General features: G+C 44.4%; 1 protein-coding gene and 1 non-coding gene across 2 annotated transcripts; both read left to right on the plus strand.

The window, feature by feature from the left end:
- The first annotated feature begins 2,062 nt into the window (after positions 1 to 2,062).
- On the plus strand, positions 2,063 to 2,136 carry trnar-ucu (transfer RNA arginine (anticodon UCU)). The gene has a single exon. It is a non-coding gene; the product is annotated as a tRNA-Arg (tRNA).
- Positions 2,137 to 3,522: 1,386 nt separating this feature from the next.
- kirrel1a (kirre like nephrin family adhesion molecule 1a) lies at positions 3,523 to 22,748 on the plus strand. Its single transcript, XM_067261489.1, has 15 exons — positions 3,523 to 3,594; positions 12,598 to 12,747; positions 13,939 to 14,088; positions 14,395 to 14,552; positions 14,890 to 15,040; positions 15,497 to 15,602; positions 15,839 to 15,987; positions 16,174 to 16,301; positions 16,600 to 16,726; positions 16,970 to 17,070; positions 18,109 to 18,325; positions 18,709 to 18,816; positions 19,285 to 19,412; positions 19,811 to 19,888; positions 20,149 to 22,748. Exons 1-15 carry the CDS (start codon positions 3,549 to 3,551, stop codon positions 20,806 to 20,808), a joined length of 2,457 nt encoding a protein of 818 aa, XP_067117590.1. The 5' UTR covers positions 3,523 to 3,548; the 3' UTR covers positions 20,809 to 22,748.
- The last annotated feature ends 270 nt before the right edge of the window (positions 22,749 to 23,018 follow it).

Consider the following 23,018-nt stretch of genomic DNA (forward strand, 5'->3'; position numbering starts at 1 on the left):
ATACTGTATTAATATGGGCATATTCTACTAAACATAATAGAAAAGGATGGACGATATTGTAGAAGCTTATGTTCCCCTACATCAAAAAAAGTTGTCTCATACAGACACTACAGACAAAATAATAACATATATTTCTATAGTTCCCAAAATTATTTGTAGTTTTGCCAGGTCCCCAATATGGAAATAAATCAATAATAATAAATCGGAGCAATTTGCAACTACAGCCACCTATGAGCAGTAAAGCCCCACACCATTTTAAGCTCTGCTCATGTTGTGCCTTTTGTTTATTTTAGTGTGCCATGTTGTGGTCAATCTGCTTCCCTGGGTCGTATATAGGCTATATCATTCTGACCAAACCTCTGTAGCATGTAATTATATTCTATTTTGTGGAAAGCATAAAATAAACAATAGAGTTATTTTCACTGTATGCACAATTTTATCTTTTAACCTTATCAAATAAACAGAAGCATAATTGCAGGGTCAATCCGGTTATTTAATAACAGACATCAGTGCCATACCAGGCAAGATCTCAAATTGTCGACAGAGAATGGTGCTGATGCTGCAGAGATGCTGGTGGTGTGGTCATTGAACTATATACCATCTTTAAAAAATATATATATATGGTTATTTCTTCCTGTCCATGTATCAATAAAAAAATATACTGTAGCATGATAGGTGGTGAAAGGTGAACATGTGCTGTACATGTCTTTCATGTATTAGATTTACTAGGAAGTGGATAACCTCTGTCACAATTAGTTGTTGTATATACCTATTGTTTATCCAGGAAACGATTAAGTTCACTGACTAAGAGCCAATAATAGAGTTGAGTTCCGTGCAGTTGAGAGAGGATGCTGATTTCCTAGTTTGACTTGCCACTTCACCAGGTTTCCCAGGAAATGGGAAGGGCAAGTAAAGTTTTACATTTTAAAGGTTGTATTATTGTTGCCTACTATGTCATGTTGGTTTATGAATTAAATAACTGAAGAAGTCTGCAAATATACAGTATGTAGACAAAGGAACAATCTTAGTAAATTATTGAATAATGTACAAAAAAACTAGATATTTCATTTCTGAGATAACTTCTCATGACTTTTCATCTTATCATGGAACTAACCAACATTTTTAAAAGAGACTTTGGTTACGTTTGTTTAATTGTTGTTTTTTCCTATATATTATTGAAATTCTTATTCATATACATACCTTCCATGGCACTAACCACTTTAATATAGTTTGAACTGTGCAGTACAAGTCATTGGTTACCTGCTGCATTAGGCTATTTGCAGGGATACTTTTTAAAGCAGTTTCTAAATTAATGGAAATATCAACTATCAGGAGATAATGCCATCTGCTGACTGGTAAAGCAATAACACTTTTGAAATATGGTTTTTACAGTCAAATTATTCACATTGTCCAAGTCTATTAATATTAACATATACATATGTACGCTATATCCGATAGGCTAGGGTAGGCTGCTTCAACCTACTGACGTTGGAGGCATCTGATGCAACCACAGTGCAACGCAGTGCGTTTCCATCGATACAGAGCACCTTGCTTATCTGGACCTATTAGGGTCATCGATAACAAAATATTCGGCAAATATTATGGGAATAACAGATTCTATAGCAGGAGGCTTTGTTGCCTTACCTCGAAACAGACTGCCTCGGAAAATATTGTAGCATGGCCTATCCTAAACATGCAGATTCTCATACACTATAGACAATATTTAGGCCTACTTAACAACACAACTTTCTGCGTCCTACTTTCCCCTGAATCATTACTTGTTTTGACAAGTCCCTTAAATTGAAATAATTCATAATAATCAAGATTCATCTACAGCAGCCGATTTGCAACCTATGTGCAGTGAGGGCACCACGACTCCATTTTGGCTCTGACGGAGCGCATTGCGTCCATTGGTCAACGCGCTAACAGCGCCATCTACTGGCGAACTTCTCAGAGCCAAAATGTCGACCAATGATGGTCCTGATGCTGCAGAGATGCAGAAAGCATCGCCACAGAGGAATGTAAGTATCTAAACCGTGTGAGAAATACACCGATTGGCGCAGTCTCTGTGGCGCAATGGAATAGCGCGCTGGACTTCTAATCCAGAGGCTCCGGGTTCGAGTCCCGGCAGAGATGGGCCACTGATGGAGCTGCATGCATTACATGTGGCCTTTTTTAATAAAGCTAATAAAATTAAGGACGTTCTCGTTTTTCTGCATTTTGGCACGTTGAAGTAGACCTACCAACACCTTCATTTCACTACTTTTTTTGCAACAAGGTCATTAAGAACATGTGTGCACATTTACACATGGTTTTGCACATTCAGTTATAATCAACATGTTTCATTCAAATGATGGACGAAAAATATTGAGACGATTTGACACAATCATGTGTATTCAACATGATTGTATCACCAAGTCTGCATAGACATTCGGGTGGAATCTAGAAAAACATTAACGCAGTGGTGGGCTGTTGAGGCCTATTCACATTATCATAAAAAGGAAATTTGTCACAAATAAGCCTATATGTAAATCTCCCAAGCTTGCTGATTAATAGCAATAATATTTTGTAAATAGGACTGTTTACAGACTTTCTGGCTTTAAAACCATAAAACAAATAACAAACTGTAGATAGGCTGTAACATGTCTCAAGCAAGCAAAATATTAACTTAAAAAATGTAAACCTTTAACTTTAATATAAGTCTATGTTTGGTTAAACCGAATTCAGCAAAGAGCTCAACATGAAAACATGAAGCACATAAATTGAGTCTGGACGTTCTAGTCGTTTTAGCAAACGGCTCTTCACGATCACTTGAGGGCGCTCTAAGTCTATCTGAGTAAAGCAGCCTCGTAGTTCATACATGTTGTCTAAAACTTAATGGTGGCGGTGAGATTGAACGATGAATTTTGCTAACATTGCGCATAAGAAATCCTCGGTTATGTTAACCGATAGCTTATTGAACTGATGGTAGGCCTACCTTTAACAACACCTTCAATCGCCTCTGGAAATGACACATTTCTAAAAGATTCGAGGTGAACTCGGATCGGTTCTGTCATTGGCTTAGTAAATCAAAGATCCGATGGTTTGATACTTGTTTTAAATGCACTAACGCTAGGCCTACGCCGTTATAAATAAATTACAATTATTGTCATATTCATCATTCACTCGTGTTGTGCTGTCGCCAGTAAAATGATCATTGTGAGTTTGTCCTGAACCGGAGTAGAGGGAGGAGAGATGGGCCGTGCTCTGTGCTGACGTGAGAGGAGAGAGTGAGAGAGGGAAAGAGAGGGAGGGAGGAATGCGCCGCTAATGAGAAAACGGACAGCAGCAGAGCACGCAAGATCGGACAGCGAAGGAGAGGGGGGAAAACGTGAAATGTCTAAATAGCAAGAAAAAGAAGCAAGGGGAGGTGGTGTGCGACTGAACAACCGTAAACATTCGTTTGGAGGATTATAATAACGTATTACCTGGTGACTCAAATTAAAGCAGGGTTTTTGATGCTGTCCACACGGAAAATTGAGCTAACGGACTAGCTGGTCTGGTAAACCATGCAGAGGTTTCTCCTCCTGAGTTTGGCGTTGAGTTTTCGCTATGGTAAGAGTTCTGTTTTCGTTTTTTAATCGATTGCACACTAATACTGTGTGAAACAAAACGTTTTATACTTGATGAGAGAAAGAAAAGTTAGGCTACTCCAGATTCGCTTCGGTTAGTTGGTGTGTGTGTGGGTGTGTTTGTGCGTGTGTGTATGTGTGCACGCGCGCACATATGTGCGAGCCACAGAGAGATGCTCTCTTTTCTGCGTTGCCTCCCAGGCCAGGAGTTATCATTATGCGCCGCAGTGTGAATGGATCTCCATAGGTGTGGGCTTGTCTGTGTGTGTATGTATGTGTGTGAGTGTGTGCATGTTTGCCATGATCATGGCCTGATTCACACAAGAACCTGTCCGACTAAACGACCTTAGTTATGGCTTGGTGTCTATTTCCGCAAAATTCAAATAGCATATATAGTCTATGGACGTGACTTGAATGACTGTGCTCTCCCGAACGTGATCCATAGGCTACATTCTAATTGGATCGGAATAGGCAAAGGTATATCGTTCGTGCCGTCAATTTGACATTTTGTAATCTTAATAGTGGAGCTTGAGGGATCTCTCTCACACACGCGCACATACAAGCACGCACGCACACACCAAGCTATTAAGGACAGTCTCTTGCCTGCCACGCGCAGCTGCCGCTCCTATGCATGCGTCCTGCTCTGGCGTGTGACACAAAGGTTGGACTAATTACCGTTTTTTTATATATAAAATGGCATGGACGTTAGTTTGAAATACAGACATAAGTGATGTGTCCCATGTGATGCATAGGCTTATTCCATATCTGTACGATGACAGCTGTGATTTTAGGTGTAATGGAGTTGCTAGGAAACAAGTGCTCGGGTAGCCTTGCCAAGAATGTGATTCCTTAAGCTACCTGTTTGATTACAACATCACTGCCTGTTGTGCTCGAGCATGTAGACAAACCTTTTCATTGTCTACTATAGATGTGACAAAAAAAGCGTGTGTGCGCAAACTGGCAAAGGCGCGCGCTTGTACAGTCTACTGTTCAGACCACTCGGCCACTTTATCATAGGTAGGGGGCGTGTTTGAAAGGTATGTAAAGGATGATGTCACCCATGGCTCTTTGTGTTTCTGTCCCTCGTGCACGCCACACGCACAGAGCCACACATAGATGTTTACTTATGTTATAGAAACCATCATCCTCATTGTCACATGGGAATGCTGATGTGTCCACCTTTCTCGCCCATAAAGCTCTAAGTTGGCCCCTAACATTTATTCATTTAACATGACCAATTCAAGATGTTAGATGCTTGATAGACATCTGCAGTGTCCCAATTCACAATCCCCTTTGTGTCTCATATTCATCCTGTCATCCTGAGTACATGTACCCACAGCACATTTCCAAGTACAGTTTAATATAGGACTATCTTCATACTAAGGCACTGCAGTCTACAGATTGTCTTTGGAAATGTAACATCAGTCCATGTAATGAGTAATGTAGCATTCATCTGCTGAATAGTCCATTGCAGAGACCGGCTTCTTGTGAAAAGCATTTTGAGTGGACAGCCTTGCAACAATGCATCTCGGTGTTGCTACTATACCTTAGACCGCCTGAAATGCTGACTCCAACAAAACATTCCATGCAGGTACAGCATTTGTCAGCCAGCCACAATGGACTGACCACATTCTAGACATTATGGCCAAAGACATTTCCCTAGATACATGCCTATTCAATCCTTGAGTCCAGGCCTGCAAATGTAGAATCATTCTTCTGTGAAAATGCTAACTGGTAGTTATATAGTTACTACTCTGTGTTGGTATGAAAATTGCACAAACAAATGCCTTTGTTTACATCTGTGTTCACCCTTTCCTTATCCGTTCGTGTGCTCCTTTCTCCAATCTATTCCAAGAATGTCTTGAATTTCTGCCATATTGTGGCTTGTTGTTTATACATGGAGTAAATAATAATAACTTCCTAATGTTCAACATATTAAAATACAAAAACAACTTACAAAATATTAACTAAATTAATGCCTTCTGTGTAGATAGTACGACAGCCTCCATAACAATTATTCTATGATAATACTTTTAGTATTTATTTAAGTTTTTTTAGTTCGTCTTTGTACTCCAAGTAAACAATATGACGTATTTTAAATAGCAAAATTAATATTATGGATAGGATTGTCATTGGTTTTAGTCAGGCCATACCACTGGAGGTTTACTAAATGTGTCCTTTTACATCCCATCTGACTGAATCTATTGGTCTTGTTTTCAAACTGTGGCTCCATTTTTTTTCCGAGAACCAATTTAGGATGGGGGAGGGGTGACCAAAAAGTTGTTTTGGGTGAAGGGGAGTTGGGGGGGTGGCACTCTTACAAGCAGGTGGGTGAAATGGGGGGGGGGGGGGGGCAGAGATTGAGAGCAACTACAGTTTTTTGAGGAGGGTGGTGGGGGTGGTAGCCGACTCGGGGGTTGGGAGATGAAAAGAATGAGAGCGAAAAAGCGGAGGAGAGAGAGAGGAGGGGTTGTGGTTAGGGGGCCGGGGGAGAGAAAGGGACGATTACTCAAGCCTGACTGGCTCCTCAGTAGGGACAGCAGAGCTGTTCATTCAGACAGAATATGGAAGATGGGGTTCAAAGGCTATATACTCAAATCAGACTGATTTAACCCACATCTAAGACAACCCCGCCAGCTCCAGGGTCCTGTAAGATGCCTTCTGCACATGCCCTGCCTTGGCATACCCTAGTAATTGGTATTAATGGCTGCTGAAAACTCATCTCTGTCTCATCATTTCTCTACATGTCCCTCTGTCTCTCCCACAATTTTTCTCTTCTCCGTGTCCTTATATATTTGTTGTCCTTCTTTCTGCTTGCTACGGTCAATTCCCCTACTCTCTCTCTCTCTCTCTCTCTCTCTCTCTCTCTCTTTCTCACTCTTTGTCCCCATACTGTACTTTTTTCCTCTTTAAATCCAACTTTTCTAGTCTTTTACCCCCTCACCCCCTTTCCATCCTCTCCCTTTTTTCTTTCTCTTGTTCTCTCTTTCTCTTTCTATCTTCATCCCCCTTTGACTTGTCCTCCTCTCATTGTCTCCATTTCTTTAACCCTCCCCTCTCTCTCTCTCTCTTTTCCTCTCTGTCATTCTCTCTCCTTCTCTCTTTCTCCCCCTTTTCTTTCTCCATCTCTAATAAGTTCCAGATGTGGTTCTTGCATTCCTCTAGTCAGTGGAGAGAGAGAGGGAGAGGGGGAGGGGGAGGGGGGGATCAGGAGGGAAAGCACATGAATTAAAACAGGGAGCACATGATGAGGAAGACGAGCCTGTAGACACTACCACACACACATACACACAAAAGCACTAACTGATGAGTTTCACTGCTGTTGGGGCAGGGGCTGATTTCTTTCACCCTCAAGTTTTGGTACATTCCCCCCTCCACTTTTGTCACCCACACCCCTCAGTACACACACACACACACACACGGCTTCCGAGCTGTACCCCCCTCCCCCTGTAGGAATGTGGCTGATGCTGATGATGTCATTTCATTTCTGGCTCTCCGAGTTTCTCTTTGAGAGGGAGAGAGGACAGAGATTTGGGTCTCTTCATCCGTCTCCTTCAACCATAACAACATTACTGTCCGACATCCAACTAATCAGCTTAAAGTTGCTCCCCCACAATGTTAGCCACCTAGTTATTTAGCCTGTAAAAGCAAACTGCAGAAACAGTTAAGAGCAGTCTGTATTTATTTAGTTATCATGGTAAAAACATGCATTAGCTGTTTTACTGAATTACCTCAACATTTTTAGCCACGGCATTTTTTTTTTACTTGCAATAAATTATGTTATTTCACTGTATGCATATGTTGGTGATATAGAGGTTTTGCATGAATATTACATTGACTGGAGGTCAAGGCCATGGTTTATATTGGGCAGTCTGTGACAGATGACATCGCAAGAGGCTACAGTACATACCAATACAATTCGATGGAGTTGAATTAAACTAGACCTTGGAGAATGATTTATGACGACATTTGAAAAATAACAACTTACGCATACCAAATCAGTGTTAACCCAAATGCTGGGTATAGACGCGTTGGTGGGTGAAGCTAAAGACTGGTATGTTTTCATGAGCCTGTTCTCTTAAACCTGTGGCTGAATGATAATTCAGTTCAATAAGGTTTAGTCGGGTCAGCACTCCAAATCAATTAGAGACCACTGTCATGAATTATTGATTTATGTCATGACATTGACTTTGCCAGCTAAAATCAGAAGAAATCAGAGTACAATAAATGTAGAACTGTAGATATTTGTAATATATAACCATTGTTCAGGATTCTGTATTACTGATGTTATTGTTAATCTTGGTCCAGTGGTCCCCCTTGGTTACTCCAGCGTATTCTCTGTGCCCCTTATTCACTTGCTTGTTCTTACAAAGGAGCAATGGATTATTTTGAAGGAAGGGCTTTAGAATCCATTGGCATATTCATGTTCCCATAATGTGGCAGGCGCTTCGACCATGAATTATCATATTACCCAGCTCTGATCCCAGAGGTTGCCATGGCCACTGTGTCTATCATTGTGTCAGTGGTCCTCATTGGCTGTAGCCATGGTAACAATGTATCTAACAGAGGTCCATACAAATAAAGCACTTCAGATGTGCAATACGTGTGTGAGAATAGCCCCAGAGAGTGCCAGAGAAAATGGCCAGACACACAAACACACACACGCGTAGACATTATTTTCCCTCCTTCCCTCCATTACCAAATAAATCTGTTTCTACAGCAGCCATTTTACCAGGGGTCTGCACGGGTAGAGGGAGTGAGAAATAAAAGGCAGGGGGAATAATAAACCTTGGAGAGAGGAATGGAAGAGGAGTAGAGAATATGGATAGAGATTGAGAGAGGGAAGGAGAGAGGGAGGGAGGGAGGACGACGATCATTTCAAAGTATGTTCTGGGCAGACAAAGGAGAGAAAGCATGAGACTGGGGGACCAGGCGACAAAGAGATCCAGAAAGCGAGGGGTCGAGGAATAGTAGTCAGGGGGAGGACACCCAGGTAAGATGACAGAGAAGCAGAAAGCGGGCCGACAATGCAGCAGACAAACAAAGGAGTCTCCCTCGTCCTCTTTCTCTTCATCTTCCCCTGTTTCCTTCGCCACCTCCAGAAGTCACCTTTGTGTTTGAGTGGCATGGTGTCAGCCAGCTCAGCATGTCCCCTCCTTTCACTCCCACCATTCTCTCCCTCCGCCGTATAGCCCGGCATTAGCATGGAGATACTGTTAGGGCCACTCTACTCAAGTCGCCATGATGTACACGGGACACAGGTGGTCTTATTCCCATAGACCGGGATCTATAGATACATACATACATGCTATATATACAGTACATACAGTACATACAGTACATACAGTACATACATACATACATACATACATACATACACACATTATACCCCGATCCATCACACCTCACTTTTCATCTGCCACCCTTTCTCTTTGTTCTCTCTCCCCTCACTTTTTCCTCTGGGCAGTCTATACTGTGAACGTCATCCATGCATTAAGAAGGGACGTCCGGGGACATACAGAATGAATATTAAAGAACAACTTTAGAGGAGGACACAAAGAGAGAGGAGGACACAGTTGGGTGACCGCCGGACAATTAATTGGAGAGGTGGAGGGAGGATTAGATCATGATGGATGTTTTGAAGAGAATGGGTGTACCAAACTCAAGGGAGGATTTCGTCAGACACACACACGCGTGCATACACACATACGGAAAACTTTTTTTTTATTTTTGGGGGGGGGGCAGTTACTTGGACGTCAGCTGTTGCTATGGTGACGCATGTCTATGATCCAAAGGAAGAGCGGGATTGGCCAGTGAGGAAAGAGGGAGAGAAAGGCAGAAGGACTTTGTAAAGAGGGCGATAGAGGAATATATGGAGCAATAGATAGATGAATAACTCGATGTATTGATTAAAAGCGAACAGACATTGCTTTATTGGCCCTTGTTTGTGGCCATGTGACTGATGCCATACATAACATTCACTAATCAATCATCGTCGAGCGCGCTAGGATTCCATGACATCATCTTTTTGTCACGCAATAAGCAAGGAAAACTTTGATTTCCAAGTTACGCAGCTATACATACAATATAGCTGTATATATAAATAATATTAATATATATTAATATATATTAAGGGAACATTTAAAACAAGCCCTTTTTAGTGATGCACTGTAGAATAGCTTTTTAGTTGTTGTTTTTTTGCAATCAATTGTTTTATTACTTTCACGTTTTACCATGTACCTGTACATGTACATGGTTTTACCTGTATGTGGGATACATGGATAATATGTTGTGGTAATGCAGGGCCTTGGCTATCTGGTCCTGTCTGCCTGCATCTCTGTGGCTATGTTGACAGGGATCGGTGTTGCTTTGTGTCTGTGTAGTCAGACTGTGTCACCTTGTCTCCAGAGAGCAGGTTTCCTGTATCTTAACACTAATCCTAGACTGGAAAGCCTCCTCGTTGGACATTCCTATTGACCGTGTGGTTTTGTCTAGAGCCTGATGCACTGTAATCTGTGTCCACAAAACCACCTCTTTGTGTCTATTATATGGTTGGGGTTGGATGTGTGTGTGTGTGTGTGTGTTGACAGCATATGGTGAGCCTAAGTGTTAAGGTTTTGGTGTCATGTGTTTATGTGTGTTTGTGTCTGCGCGTGTGTGGGATGGATCGCTTTGCTCTTGTAACTACATGTTTGTGCGGTCACGGTCACAGTTCTTTGTGACCATAGTCTTTGTACGGTCAGGGTGCTTCAAGTATCTCAATGGTATCTAGGGGATCATTGACTCAGGGAAATCAGGACACTCTAAATTTGTCACTGCAGCATAACCCACATAATGAAAGAATACAAGTACCCTCACTCTCACACACTGTCGCTCCTGTCGTTTCTCTTTCCATCTGCTCTCTATGTATAGCTTTGGATTTCTCTCCTTGTTACTGAATCACACTCATATACACACACATGATGAGTCTTCGGTAAGTTTAAGTTCATATAGAACAGTCTGTATTTTCAAATTCTCCCAACAGAGTCATGTATCAAGGTAGTCCACCTCAGGCGGTTGTGTGTTCTCACCTGGTCCAGATTGTGAAGTAACCCCCCTTCAGCAGTATGCATTTTAGACCCTGTTAATGGTTTCATAGAAGGCAGTGAAGGGAATACCCTGTTCAACACTGTTGAAGGTGGAGGGGAACGATTGGCTTTCCCTGGGGCTATGTTGTTGTTTGTTGTTGGAACATTGTGATACACACAGTGGTTAGAGGAGCTTCAAGGTTTGGAAATAATTTGAGTTAATTGAGAAACATGGAGAATATAGTAGCGTAAAGAGTTTTTGTATATTGCTAGTTTGTACAAATGTATCAAATCCCAATCTAAGCAGAATTTAAATAGGTGTCCCACCGGGTTTGGGTTTTGGGACCATTGCTTTTAATTCTGTTTTGTTACCCGAATGTAGTCCTTTACTACCGCAAAAGCATACATTATATTATTTTTTTTATCTTCAGAATATTTATATTTGACCCTGTTCCAATCGTTATTGCCAGTGAAAGAACCTCTATGCATGACTGAGTTTTTACATGTTATGGGGAATGTCAGACCTCAGCAAATCTCCCCAATTCTATGAAGACTGGGGGAAGAATGCATGCACACATACGTGAACGAGGGAGAAAACGAGAGCGAAAGGAAGGGAGTTTTGGAGAAAGAGAGTGACTCAGGGTCATGGGGGGATGCACAGGCATATGGCAGTTGTTAAGAAAGTGAGAGAGATGGGGACCTTCAGAGGAAGGCTGGAGGGCTTGGAGAGAGCGAGGGTGGAGGAGTTGGTGAGAAAGAGAGAGAGAAGGGGGAGAGAGGGGGAGAGGAGAGAAAGAGAAAGAGAACGGAGCGAAAGGGAGAGAGTGCTGGAGGGCTGATATTTAATGTGATAAATGAGTTGTGACAGTTCGCCTCCAACCCCCTACAACCAGAAACTGGGAGGAAGACCACAGAAATAGAAAGCAGCATGAGTAAAAGACATATACAACATTTTATATGTGTACAGAAGAAATAAGAAGCAAGAGAGAAAGAAAGGGCAAAAGAAAAGGGGAATACAGCGCCAAAGAACAACAAGCAAGGCAGAAATCCGACGGCGATTGTCATTCTTCTATTGTTTAGGTGTCATTTCACGAGGAACAGTTAATTATGATGTGTCATTGCACAGCGTCGTACAAAACCCCCTTTTCTTGTAGGACACTTGGTCGAAACACTTGAGACGCATGCCGTTTTATCTGGAAGAACAGTGGAGACGAATCTTTCCCTCTTTCTGTTTCTCACACACACACTCTTTCTCTCTCTCTCTCTCTCTCTCTCTCTCTCTCTTAACAAGCAGACGGGTAGACAATGACATCCACTGTAGTTGGTGGGGAGGGGAGGCCTGGGAAATGACTCATAGCCAGAATGGAATGAGGGGTAAGAGAGGAAAGGAGAAGGAGAGAAACAAAGATAGAAAGAAGGGAATGAAGAAATAAAGGCATTAGAGAGAGAGAGAAAGTAGGGTGAGACCCCTTGGGTCGCGAGTCTTCGCATCTGATCTCTTTCCGTCTTTCTTCTCTCACTCCTCCTGACTCAGCAGCTCGACTCCTTCAGTCTTCTCTCACCCACTTTTCTCAATCTGTCGTTCTTTTATCCCTTTCTCTTGAACTTACCTCAGTGTATTGTTCAACAGCAGCAGACATGCTATCATGTCCCTGTGGCTTGTCTACTCCGCTGTTGATGGGAAACCATTTTTAATCAATCGAGCCACAAAACACACAGAAATGTTTAGCTTTTGGTATGTGTACAATTACGCCTTGTCTTTTTATTTTTTTACAGTTGTAGCAAACGCTTTCATCCAAAGTGACGTACAAATAGTGTACAAAGAAAGTTTTCTCTCTCTTTATATCCAGCATATATATATATATATTATTTCTATATGTCTCTCCCTAACCCTTGTCTCTCCTTCCTTTCTCCTTTAGTGTGGACGGCGCGGTTCTCTCAGGAGCCAGCGGACCAGTCAGTGGTTAGGGGTCAGAGGGTGATACTGTCCTGTGTGGTCTTTAACTACTCAGGCATCGTGCAGTGGACCAAGGATGGCCTTGCCCTCGGCATAGGAGAAGATCTCCGGGGTGAGACTCCACACCCGTCCGCTGTCTTCCCTCCATCCTTGCTCTTTTCTTCCCTCCTGTTTCTTTTTTTTTCCCCTCAGTTCTTGTTGACGCCCCTCCTTTCCCCCCCCGTTTCTTTCTCTCGCTCTCTCCGCAGACTCCACTCTTTTCTTCCCTTCCTCGTTTGTCTTCCACCTCTCTCTCTCTCTCTCTTTGCCGCTGTTCACACTCAGCCCCTTCTCCTTCTTCATTCGCTCTCCCCCTTTTCCTTCCCTCCTCTGCTCGCTTCACACTCTCTCTGTTCCCCCCTCTCTCTCTCGGCCTCGACTCTCTCTCAACCCCGCTCTCATTCCTCTCTCCCCCTCCTTTTCTTTCTCTGCTGCTCTCTTACCTCGGCCACATCATCTGTCTTCTCACCCTTCCTCTCTCTCTCTCTCTCTCTCTCTCTCTCTCTCTCTCTCTCTCTCTCTCTCTCTCTCCCTCTTTCTCCTCTCTCTCTCTCTCTCTCTCTCTCCCTCTCTCTCTCTCTCTCTCTCCTTCTCTCTCTCCCCCCTCTTCTCCTTTTAATCATATTGTTACTGTAATGGTCCAGTGCTCCAAGCCAAAGCTTTTAAATAGAAACATGTGAATGAACACTGGGTGCCTCACACACGCACACACACATATAGACAGACACACACACGCACACACACACACACAGGCTTCATCTCTGTCTCTCTCCCTCCCCTCCCTCTCTCTGCCTTTCATACGCCTTGGCTCTTTCAACATTTCACATGCAAATACACGCGTAGAAAGCACACATGCAAACAGGCACAAGGACACACAAGGTTACCACAGCCAACACTGACATCTGAAGCCTGAATGGATTTCAGTAACGGTGAAAGGGTTTACTTGAGATATATGTATAGGTGAAGACATGGCATATGCATTAGACCTTCCAGCAACGTTGAAGAGCATTGTCATAACGCTTCCTTTCCCCCATGCCGGGGAAAGAGAACAAACGTGCCCCCTAATGGTGAAAGAGAAATACAGCAGCACAGCTGTGTGTGTGAGGGGGGATGGGGAAGCAATTGAGTGTGTGTCGTTTCGACACAAGTTTATGTACGAGCGTGTGTATGCATGTGTGTGTTCCCATTGCAGCCTCTGCTATTTTCTCTTTGGGTTGTGTGTGTGTGTGTGTGTGTGTGTCTGACTGTCTGGATGTCTCCACAGCTTGGCCTAGGTACCGTGTGATGCGTGTGTCTGACCTGGGTCAGTACAACCTGGAGATCCTCTCTGCTGACCTGTCTGACGACTCCCTCTACGAGTGCCAGGCCCCAGATGCTGCACTGCGCTCCAGAAGGGCCAAACTCACCGTACTCAGTAAGCCTGTGTGTGCGTGCGTGTTTGTGTGTGTGTGTATATTAGCAACCAAACATTGAGAGAGAGAGAGTAACATAGGGAGAGAGAAAGTGCGTACAGCACATTTATGTCCTGCGTTTGTTTGTGCATTGTTCGACAGCATGCTGTGTACATGTGGCCTGCACATGCACTTCTGTCTGCATGGAGTGGGCATTTATGTGCATACCACGTGCACACACGCGTGGAAACGTCGACGTCCATAACGCGTGGTTGCACGCACGCTCGCACGCGTAACTTGTGTGCGTCGGTTTGTTTGCTTTCGTCCAGTCCCCCCAGATGAGCCGGTGATAGATGGGGGTCCGGAGGTCCTGCTCAACGCCGGGGAGTCGTACAACCTGAGCTGTGTATCCCGGGGGGCCAAGCCCCCCTCCATGATCGAGTGGCTGAAGGACGGGCTGCCCGTGGAGGGGGCCGTCAGCAACACTGTGAGCTAGCGACACGCGTACACACACACACACACAGTGGGTGACAGATACAGACACGGACACACGCATAGACCTCAGCACATGTGGCGTACACGCTCGCACGCGCACGCACACACACACACCGATTCGTTAATGTTAATAGTGTCAGAAGCGCTCTTCCTTGTAAATGAACTGACCTTTCTGTTCTCTCTCTCTCTCTCTCTCTCTCTCTGCCCTCCTCTCCTTCTTTGTCTTCCTTCCTCCCTCCCTCCTTTCTCCCTCCTTCCATTCCCCTCCTACCTCTCTCTTCACCCCCCCCCCCCCCCCCCTCGCCTCCACACACACTCCCCTCCCCCAGGAGGTGTTGCCAGACAGGAAGAGGGTAACCACGCGTAGCTTCCTGCCGATCCACCCCATCGACACAGACACAGGGAGGAACTACAGCTGCGTGGCCACCAACCTGGCCGTGCCTACCGGCAAACGCACCACCGTCACCCTCAACGTTCACCGTGAGTAGGGGACAACCAGCGGTCAGGGCTTCAAGGTGGTGAGCGTTACGGTTAAGGTTGGGGTTAGCGTTAGGACTTTTCCAGGGTCACGGTTGGGGTTGTTTGAGGGAATTAGGGCAAGGTGTTTTGGCGTCAGCATTCTTTGTTGATGCTGCAACTAGCAGCTCTATAGCTCTCTGTTGGTTGTTTGGTCCACAAACATTTGATGTGCCTACTTGGTCATAGCTATTACGAATTTGTGCTTTTTGTGGTTGTGAAGTTTTGGTTTTTCACATTTTAGAATGAGGTTCACAATCCAAAAGTTTGGGCCTAGGGACAATTACAAAAGAAGTCTCAAGTATACCTTCAGTTGAGAGCTTGATTTTACCAGATATGGAGCTTATCTCACATTGCTCATAAACTGATACTGTTTCAATGTGAATGACCTTGGGTGACTGTGTGTGTTTTTGTCTTCAGACCCCCCCACAGTGACCCTCTCCATTGAGCCACGCTCAGTCCTGGAAGGGGACAGAGTCACCTTCACCTGCCAGGCCTCCGCTAACCCTCCAATAATGGGCTACAGGTCTGAATAACTCAGTCAAACTATTATTCCTAACCTTGACTAGGTTTATCACTACCAGTCACTGTGTAGCAGTGTATTTTCTTCCATTCAGGATGATTAGAGATAACATGATAAATACGATTTGTTTAATATGGTTGGTGTTCGTTTGCAAATTTCCACCGTAGGTGTGTCAACATATTCAGTAAGGATGTAGTGCTTATTTTTGTCTCAAACTTGCCGTCTTATTTATTTCTCAGCTGGGCGAAGGGGGGTGTCATTCTCCAGGGGGCGAGGGAGAGTGTGTTCACCACCAAGGCCGACCACTCCTTCTTCACAGAGCCGGTCTCCTGTCTGGTGTTCAACGCCGTGGGCAAAACCAACGTCAGCATCCTGGTCGACGTCCACTGTGAGTTGGAAGACAGCTTCAGGCAGTTTTTGTCTCTCTCCTGCGTTCTCTCTTTCTCTCTCTCCCTTTCTCACTCTCTTATATTGCCTGTTTTTTTAAAAGACAATATGCGCTTGTACACAGTGTACACATTCGTGCATGAGCCATATGTACACACTAATGAACCATACCGCTCTCTCTCCCCAGTCGGTCCTATCTTGATAGTTGAACCCAGGCCGGTAACTGTGGACATGGACTCTGATGTCACCCTCAACTGCAAGTGGGCCGGCAACCCTCCCCTCACCCTCACCTGGACTAAGAAGGGCTCCAACATGGTAGGAGTCATATACCTCTGCCCCTGCCACTCTCTGTTTGTTCACGACAAATATTATTTGAATAGCCCTTTTTTATAAGCAACGTCACAAAGGGCTTCGCCATGTGCCCGTAGAACTGCACCTACAGCAACCCTCTCCCCCCCCCCATGTGTCTCCGTATCTCCCTCCTTTTGCATTTCATTGCCTCCTTTCTGCGTCTTTCCTTCTGTTTGACTTTGTCTGTCTCATCCTTTTCTTCTCTATCTAAAACTCTTTCTCTTCCCCCCCCCATCTCTGTCTCTGTCTCTCGCTCTCCTAGGTGCTGAGTAACAACAACCAGTTGTATCTGAAGTCCGTGAGCCAGGCGGATGCGGGCCAGTACGTGTGTAAGGCCATTGTTCCCAGGATAGGAGTGGGAGAGACCGAGGTCACACTCACTGTCAACGGTCAGTAACGTGAAGCGTTATTATCTCAATTATATTACTATTGGTCAGTCGATGTCGTAGAATTTTCTAATGTGTGTTAGTGCCAGTGTTTAATTGTAGATTGCAGGTTCTCACTGTCAGAAAGAGTACAGGAAACGGCATATAACATAAAGGGACAGAGCAGACATGGTTTCAGTCCTGTTCATCCACACAGTGGTTAAGAGTAGTCTTTCTGTCTATTTCATGTTGTCTGTCTCTCTCCAGGCCCTCCTATCATATCCAGTGAGCCAGTCCAATACGCCGTGAGAGGGGAAAGAGGAGAGGTCAAATGCTACATCGCTAGCTCACCACCCCCGGACAAAATAGTGAGTGAGCTCTTCCAAACTTTTTGCGTACACAAACTGTACAACTGAATAAGAACAAAATGGATGTTTCTTTTTTTCTTGCCTTTGTAACTCCTTTTTGGTACAGCTTACTGAAGTATTTAATTTAATACTTGAGGAAACAATTGTAGGTGATCAACTGAGTTGAAATGCTTTGTTACATGCTTACCAATCTTTCACAAATTTTTCATGAATGCTTAACCAGCAGTACTCCAAGTAAAGTGTTGCCACCTGGAACATTACTCATGTCCTCAGTTGAATATACACTTTAGATTTGGTCCTCATACTTCTTCTCTAAGCTGTGACTCACCAAAGATCTTCTGGAATTTTCCAGTGACCCTTCAGATAAACAAACCAAACTCTAATGGCAACACTTAGTTCTAGTGTCCAGAATTTAGTTGACACTGTCTTGCCTTCTGTCAACTGTGGTCCAGATGAACTCAGTGTGTGCATGTTTTGTGTTTGTGTGCGTATGCATGTGTGTGATGTACATTTGTGTGTGTGTGGGGGACAGTACTTGCCTCTGCAGCTCTGTTCAGTGAGCTTGATTCAGCCTGACTCAGCGGACTGGCTCTAATGTGGAGACAGAAAAAGATTTATAAAATATGAAGGGTAGGAAGGGAACAGTTGTCCCGGTAAATGCCACAGCTAGAGTTTCTCTTTTTCGACAGTAAATGGGCATATTACCGGAACATATGGCCTTATGCATTTTTAACAGCCCTTGTACCTCATCCTGAATTATACAGCTGCTTTTAACAGCTTTAAAGTTAGGAATTGTGCGAGATCCTTACCAACTCCCCAAACCCGCACCCCAGAATAGCCATAGCCGCAAATCTGTTGCATGGTGTGTGAGATTCACACTTGGTGGGTTGTGAGCTGGTGTGAGCATAGTATTTTTTGTTAAGGGTAATAGGTTTCTTGACACTGTGTGTGGGGTGTGTCTGAAAGCAAGCCTGAGCCCCCTGTGAGTTTACGTCCAGCAGGCGGTTTGGGTGCATATAACTCCGGCATGTGTCTCAGGTGTGGGCGTGGAAAGAGAACGTGTGGGAGAAGGAGAAGGGGACCCTGCTGGAGAGGTACACCGTGGAGCAGAGCAAGCCTGTCTCCGAGGGCGGCGGCGTCCTCTCCACACTCACCATCAACAACGTCATGGAGTCTGACTTCCTGTCCACCTACAACTGTACCGCCTGGAACGCCTTTGGACCCGGAACGATGATCATCACCCTGGAGGAGACAGGTGTGGCCCAAATTACCCTGACCCCCCCTCTAACCCGACCCTTCCTCCTGACACTATGCACAGCCCTTCTACATTGAACTTGACCTAAATTGTACAGTAAGCTATTTACATATATTTTTCATGAATGTACTATAGATGAAGGATGAGGGTATATATGCATTGAAGAACACACATTAGTCTAATAGGGCAGATAGTTGCACCTATTTTATGGTGCCCATTACCTTTTTGCTATATTATTTGTTTTGTTAACCCTTTATTGCCCCTTCTCTCCGTTTGCCCCTTTTACCTCTCTCTCTCTCACACACACACACACACACACACATCTCACTTTCCTTCTCTCTCTACATATTCGTCTCTCCATGTCTCTGTTGTCTCTCTCTCAGAGGAGGTTCCAGTGGGGGTGATAGCAGGAGGGACAGTGGGCTGCACCATCCTCTTGTTCCTGTGTCTGCTGGTGCTGGTGCTCATCTTCTATCGGCAGCGCAAAGGCAGTGAGTTTGAGCCAACTCATACGGGGCAAAATGGGTCAAATCAGAACTGTAATACGCAGAAGAGGCAGGAGAGAATCTCAAAGGTTGAAGAATTCATCTAGGAGTCATTTAGGAGGTTTTTCTGCAGTTGTAGGAGTTTTCAGGGGTAAAATATAGATTTTAGGAGATCAGTATTATACTCCGTAATCATAAAATGAACGGTGTTACAATAAACTCTGCTGTGATTTGACCAATTTTGCTACATACTGACTAAATATAATAGAAAATAAAACTTCCTTTAATTCACATACACACAGTATGACTAACACCAAGTTACAGTACTCTTACCTTGAAAAGACGCAAGTCTGTGTTCCCCTTAAACCCCCTGGATCATGCCTTGAAAACACGTGCAGGGAACAGATTTGTATCTATAGAAACTCTCTGGGTGTTGTGTTATCTGTATTCAACGGGGTGGAATTTCTCTTCCAGGTCGTCGCGGGGTCACGCTGGGTAAACCTGACATCAAGGTCGAGACAATAAACAAGGAGACCCACAGTCTGGAGGAAGACTCCGCCAGCGTCTCCACGGCGTCACGCATGGTCAAGGCCATGTACTCGGTGAGTCGCCATGGTAACGCACCAGTGGGTTATGTTGTGTACATAGAAAGGGATATATATGAATCTCCGCTGGCTCCGAACGAAAGCATGTTTGTACAACCTCTATAACACCTTCTCTGAGAAACACTGAACGTCAAACCTAACCCAGCTCCGGCTTTTTCTTTTCCTTCACTTCGATTCTAATTGCTCTGACGTTTGAACACTTTTCTGGCGTTTTTCAACTTAAATCCGATCTGTCGCTTTCTTTTTTCTTCCTTTTTTTTTTTTTTTCCCCTTTTCTTCCTCCTCCCCCTCCCACCTTTGCTTTGCACTTCTCTCCCCCCCCACTTTTGTTGTTTTTTTTTCGTTGTTTGACGGTTTAGTTTCTTCCCTCTGTGTCCTTCTCTCCTTCCAATCAGCCTTTTAAAGATGATATAGAGCTTAAACAGGACCTGCGCAGTGAAACGCTGGACACACGCCAGGAGTATGACCTCAAGGTAAGACACACACACCAACATCTTACTTGTCTATTCAATTCAATACAAATTAAAATTCCATCCTCATAGGGGTAGAAATGTGTCTTTACACAGAGGCTCAAACAAACAATACAAAACAAACAATGGTGACCAACAGTAGTATGAGTAGGGACAAAAACACATAACTGTTGTAGGAGAACTATTAAATTGCATTACTGTCCAGCCACACAAACACACACATTCTATCTCACAAGACCTGACGTGTCTTCCTCTCTCTCCAGGACCCTACTAACGGCTACTACAACGTACGTGCCTCAACCCACGACGAGGGCCGACCTGCCTCTCGCTCCATGCACTACTCTGACTACCGGCCGTCCAACGCACCAGGGGGCGCCGCCTCCATCAGCAGCAGTGCCGGAGGCTCAGGGGCCACAGCCAGCGGTGGAGCCCCACCCGGGCCCCTGTCCACCCCCGGCCGGCCAGCCTGTTACGACCCCCGACCCCCGTCTAGACTCTCCCATAACAGCTACGCCCAGTTCAACACCTTCACCAGGGCCGGCCAGAGCCAGCAGCCCCCGCCTAACTCCGCTCCACAGACCCCTGACTTCCCCGGAGACTGCAGCCTATTGGACAGCACTCCGCAGCTGGCCTATGACAACTACGGCTACCCCTCCCACTATCCTTACCGCATGGGCTTCGCCCCGCCCAGCCTGGCTCCTCTGGAGGCCGGCCCGTCCTATGAGATGTACGGGGTGGGACAGGGGGTGGGGCCAGGAGTGGGGGTGGGGCCTGGAGTGGGGGTTGGGGTGGGGCCAGCGGCCCCGTCGGGCTCAGAGACTGGACTGGGGAAATACGGTAGCTCCACCCGCTTCTCCTACACCTCGCAGCATTCTGACTACTCCCACAGCCGACACACGCAGAGAATGCAGACCCACGTGTGAGGTGGACCTACACGTCATCCACACACACGCTTAAATAAAAGAGGGTGAGGTGCATCTTATACACTCTGTGCACACGCACACATTTACACGTTTGCAAGCACACACACATGCATGCATACATGTACACACACACACAGGCTCAGACACATCAACTACCATACACTTGTGCACATGCTCGCGCACAAATACACACAAAAACACACAAAAACATACCCAGGAGACAGGGAGGATGCGAGTACAAAAAAAGGAATCCAGTTTGTGAAAAAAGAGAGAAAGTATTCTGGTGAGACAGGGAAGGGAATTCCTGATAATCTGGAATTCTCTAACTCCCAATGTGTTTCTATCGGAGCTCTGAAAGAGCAGATAGCGAAAGTCACAATCAGGACTACGAAAAAGAGGATTAGGTAAAAACAAGAGATTTGATGTCTCATATCATGAAATGATTAGCATATGCTATGAATTTAGATTATAACGACAAGAGGGAGTGTTTTTTCGACAGTTTATTCCATTTTGTGATAAATGCTCAATATTAAAGCATATCACAGGAAATACTACGGTCAAATTTGGTATACTCTAATCAGTCGGAACCTCAGATGGTGGAGGGTCATTACTGTCCACCATTTTGTTATTTGTTTTTGTTTTATGACGTGACCTTAGAGCACATATATATCCCTGAGTGCCCCACTTCAGTATTTGCCATGGTGCTGGTTAAGTGGGCTCATCGTTTTGCACTGCATTACAGTATTCATGCTTATAGACATCCCTCATCTATATATCTGTATATGTCTCTTTCATTTTGCACACCAGACTAGAGCTTTGTATTCTATTTTTTAACGTTGCAGAATTATTTTTTTCATATTTGTCAAGGAAGTGTGTGGACCAAATGTTCAAACTTGAGAGTCTTAGTGTTTAGGGGGTGGGGGGGGATATTAAAATGCAAAGAAACATTAATGGAACTGAATTTTGACATGAAGGTGCCAACAGGATTCAGTAAAGGTATTTGGGGCGGTATTAAGAAAATCTTTGTGCCAAGTGTCCATGTTGTTCTTTATTTTAGACCTGGTGTCAGAAGCATTTATATGCAGTAGAGATCATGGAGGTCCTTCGAGGAGCAGGTGGTGGGATGGGACGACCAAGGTGTTGGGGCCTTGAGGCAGCTTGGGCAGATGGAGATGAGAGAAGCAGGCCTGGTGACCCCTGCTGATACACAGGGAGAGATGTGGTGTGTGTGTGTGTGTGTGTGTGTGTGTGTGTGTGTGTGTGTGTGTGTGTGTGTGTGGGCGGGCGGGGGGATTTAGAACAGAGGGGCCTTAGGGTAACGTGTCGCTACTCTTCATAATTTTGCCCTCGCACACTATCAGGCGACCGGCCAGAGAAGAATGTGTATGGAGAAGTTCAATTAAGGTTTGTCTTCAGTATTGACATAGTGGTGTGTGATTGTGTATCTGAGAGAAAGAGAGAGAAAGCGTGAGAAAAAGGGTTTGTGTGTGTATATGCTGGCACATCTATTTGTACAGGGTGCTTGTGTAGATGTGTGAGCAGACACGGTTATGTATGTAGAGCATATACATACATACAGTACTCTACCTGCGTGTGTGCGTTACTCTTGTATGCATGTCAGCGTGTACAGTATGTGTGTGCATGTCTGTATGTGTTCACGTGCGCGAGTGTGTTTCAGTATTACAGTATGTCGATATCATTTCTCTCACAATCCTGTTACAATACTTTTATACCTCTGGTAGGACTGTATCCTGTATTATTGTGTCTTTGAATTTAGAAATCCAATGTTAATCTTATTGTACTGTTCTTCGTAGCAGAGAAAACTTTTCAAAAGATGTACAACAAAAGTTATCAAAATTTCATTTTTTTATTTCATTATCTTCAATATTTTTTAAAAATGGTATGTAATTATTTTTCCACAGTATTACAGAAATAAAAAAGCACTGTTTTTTAGAAAAAATATATATATGCATTTTGCGTGTCATGATTTTAGTTGGATTTTGTCGTGTGAGCCTAATCAGAGAGGAATTGGTTCAAAAACACAAACATTACGCCACTAAAAACATGCATTTTAGTTTATACATTGTATTTTTGTAACTGAGTTTTTTTTATGATCTTGAAGGCTTGTACGTTGTAGGCTTGTAGGTTACATGTGCTGCAACTCGTAGGCCTACCTTGACGCAAAGACACGTCCAAGAGCAGGTGGAGTA

This window comes from Osmerus mordax, chromosome 23, assembly GCF_038355195.1.
Source record: "Osmerus mordax isolate fOsmMor3 chromosome 23, fOsmMor3.pri, whole genome shotgun sequence".
Taxonomy (NCBI): domain Eukaryota; kingdom Metazoa; phylum Chordata; class Actinopteri; order Osmeriformes; family Osmeridae; genus Osmerus; species Osmerus mordax.

Coding starts and splice junctions, on each gene's coding strand:
- kirrel1a (XM_067261489.1), top strand. CDS start 3,549: ATGCAGAGGTTTCTCCTCCTGAGTTTGGCGTTGAGTTTTCGCTATG. Junction 14,089..14,394: donor GGCCAAACTCACCGTACTCA/GTAAGCCTGTGT, acceptor GCTTTCGTCCAG/TCCCCCCAGATGAGCCGGTG. Junction 18,817..19,284: donor CTATCGGCAGCGCAAAGGCA/GTGAGTTTGAGC, acceptor TTTCTCTTCCAG/GTCGTCGCGGGGTCACGCTG.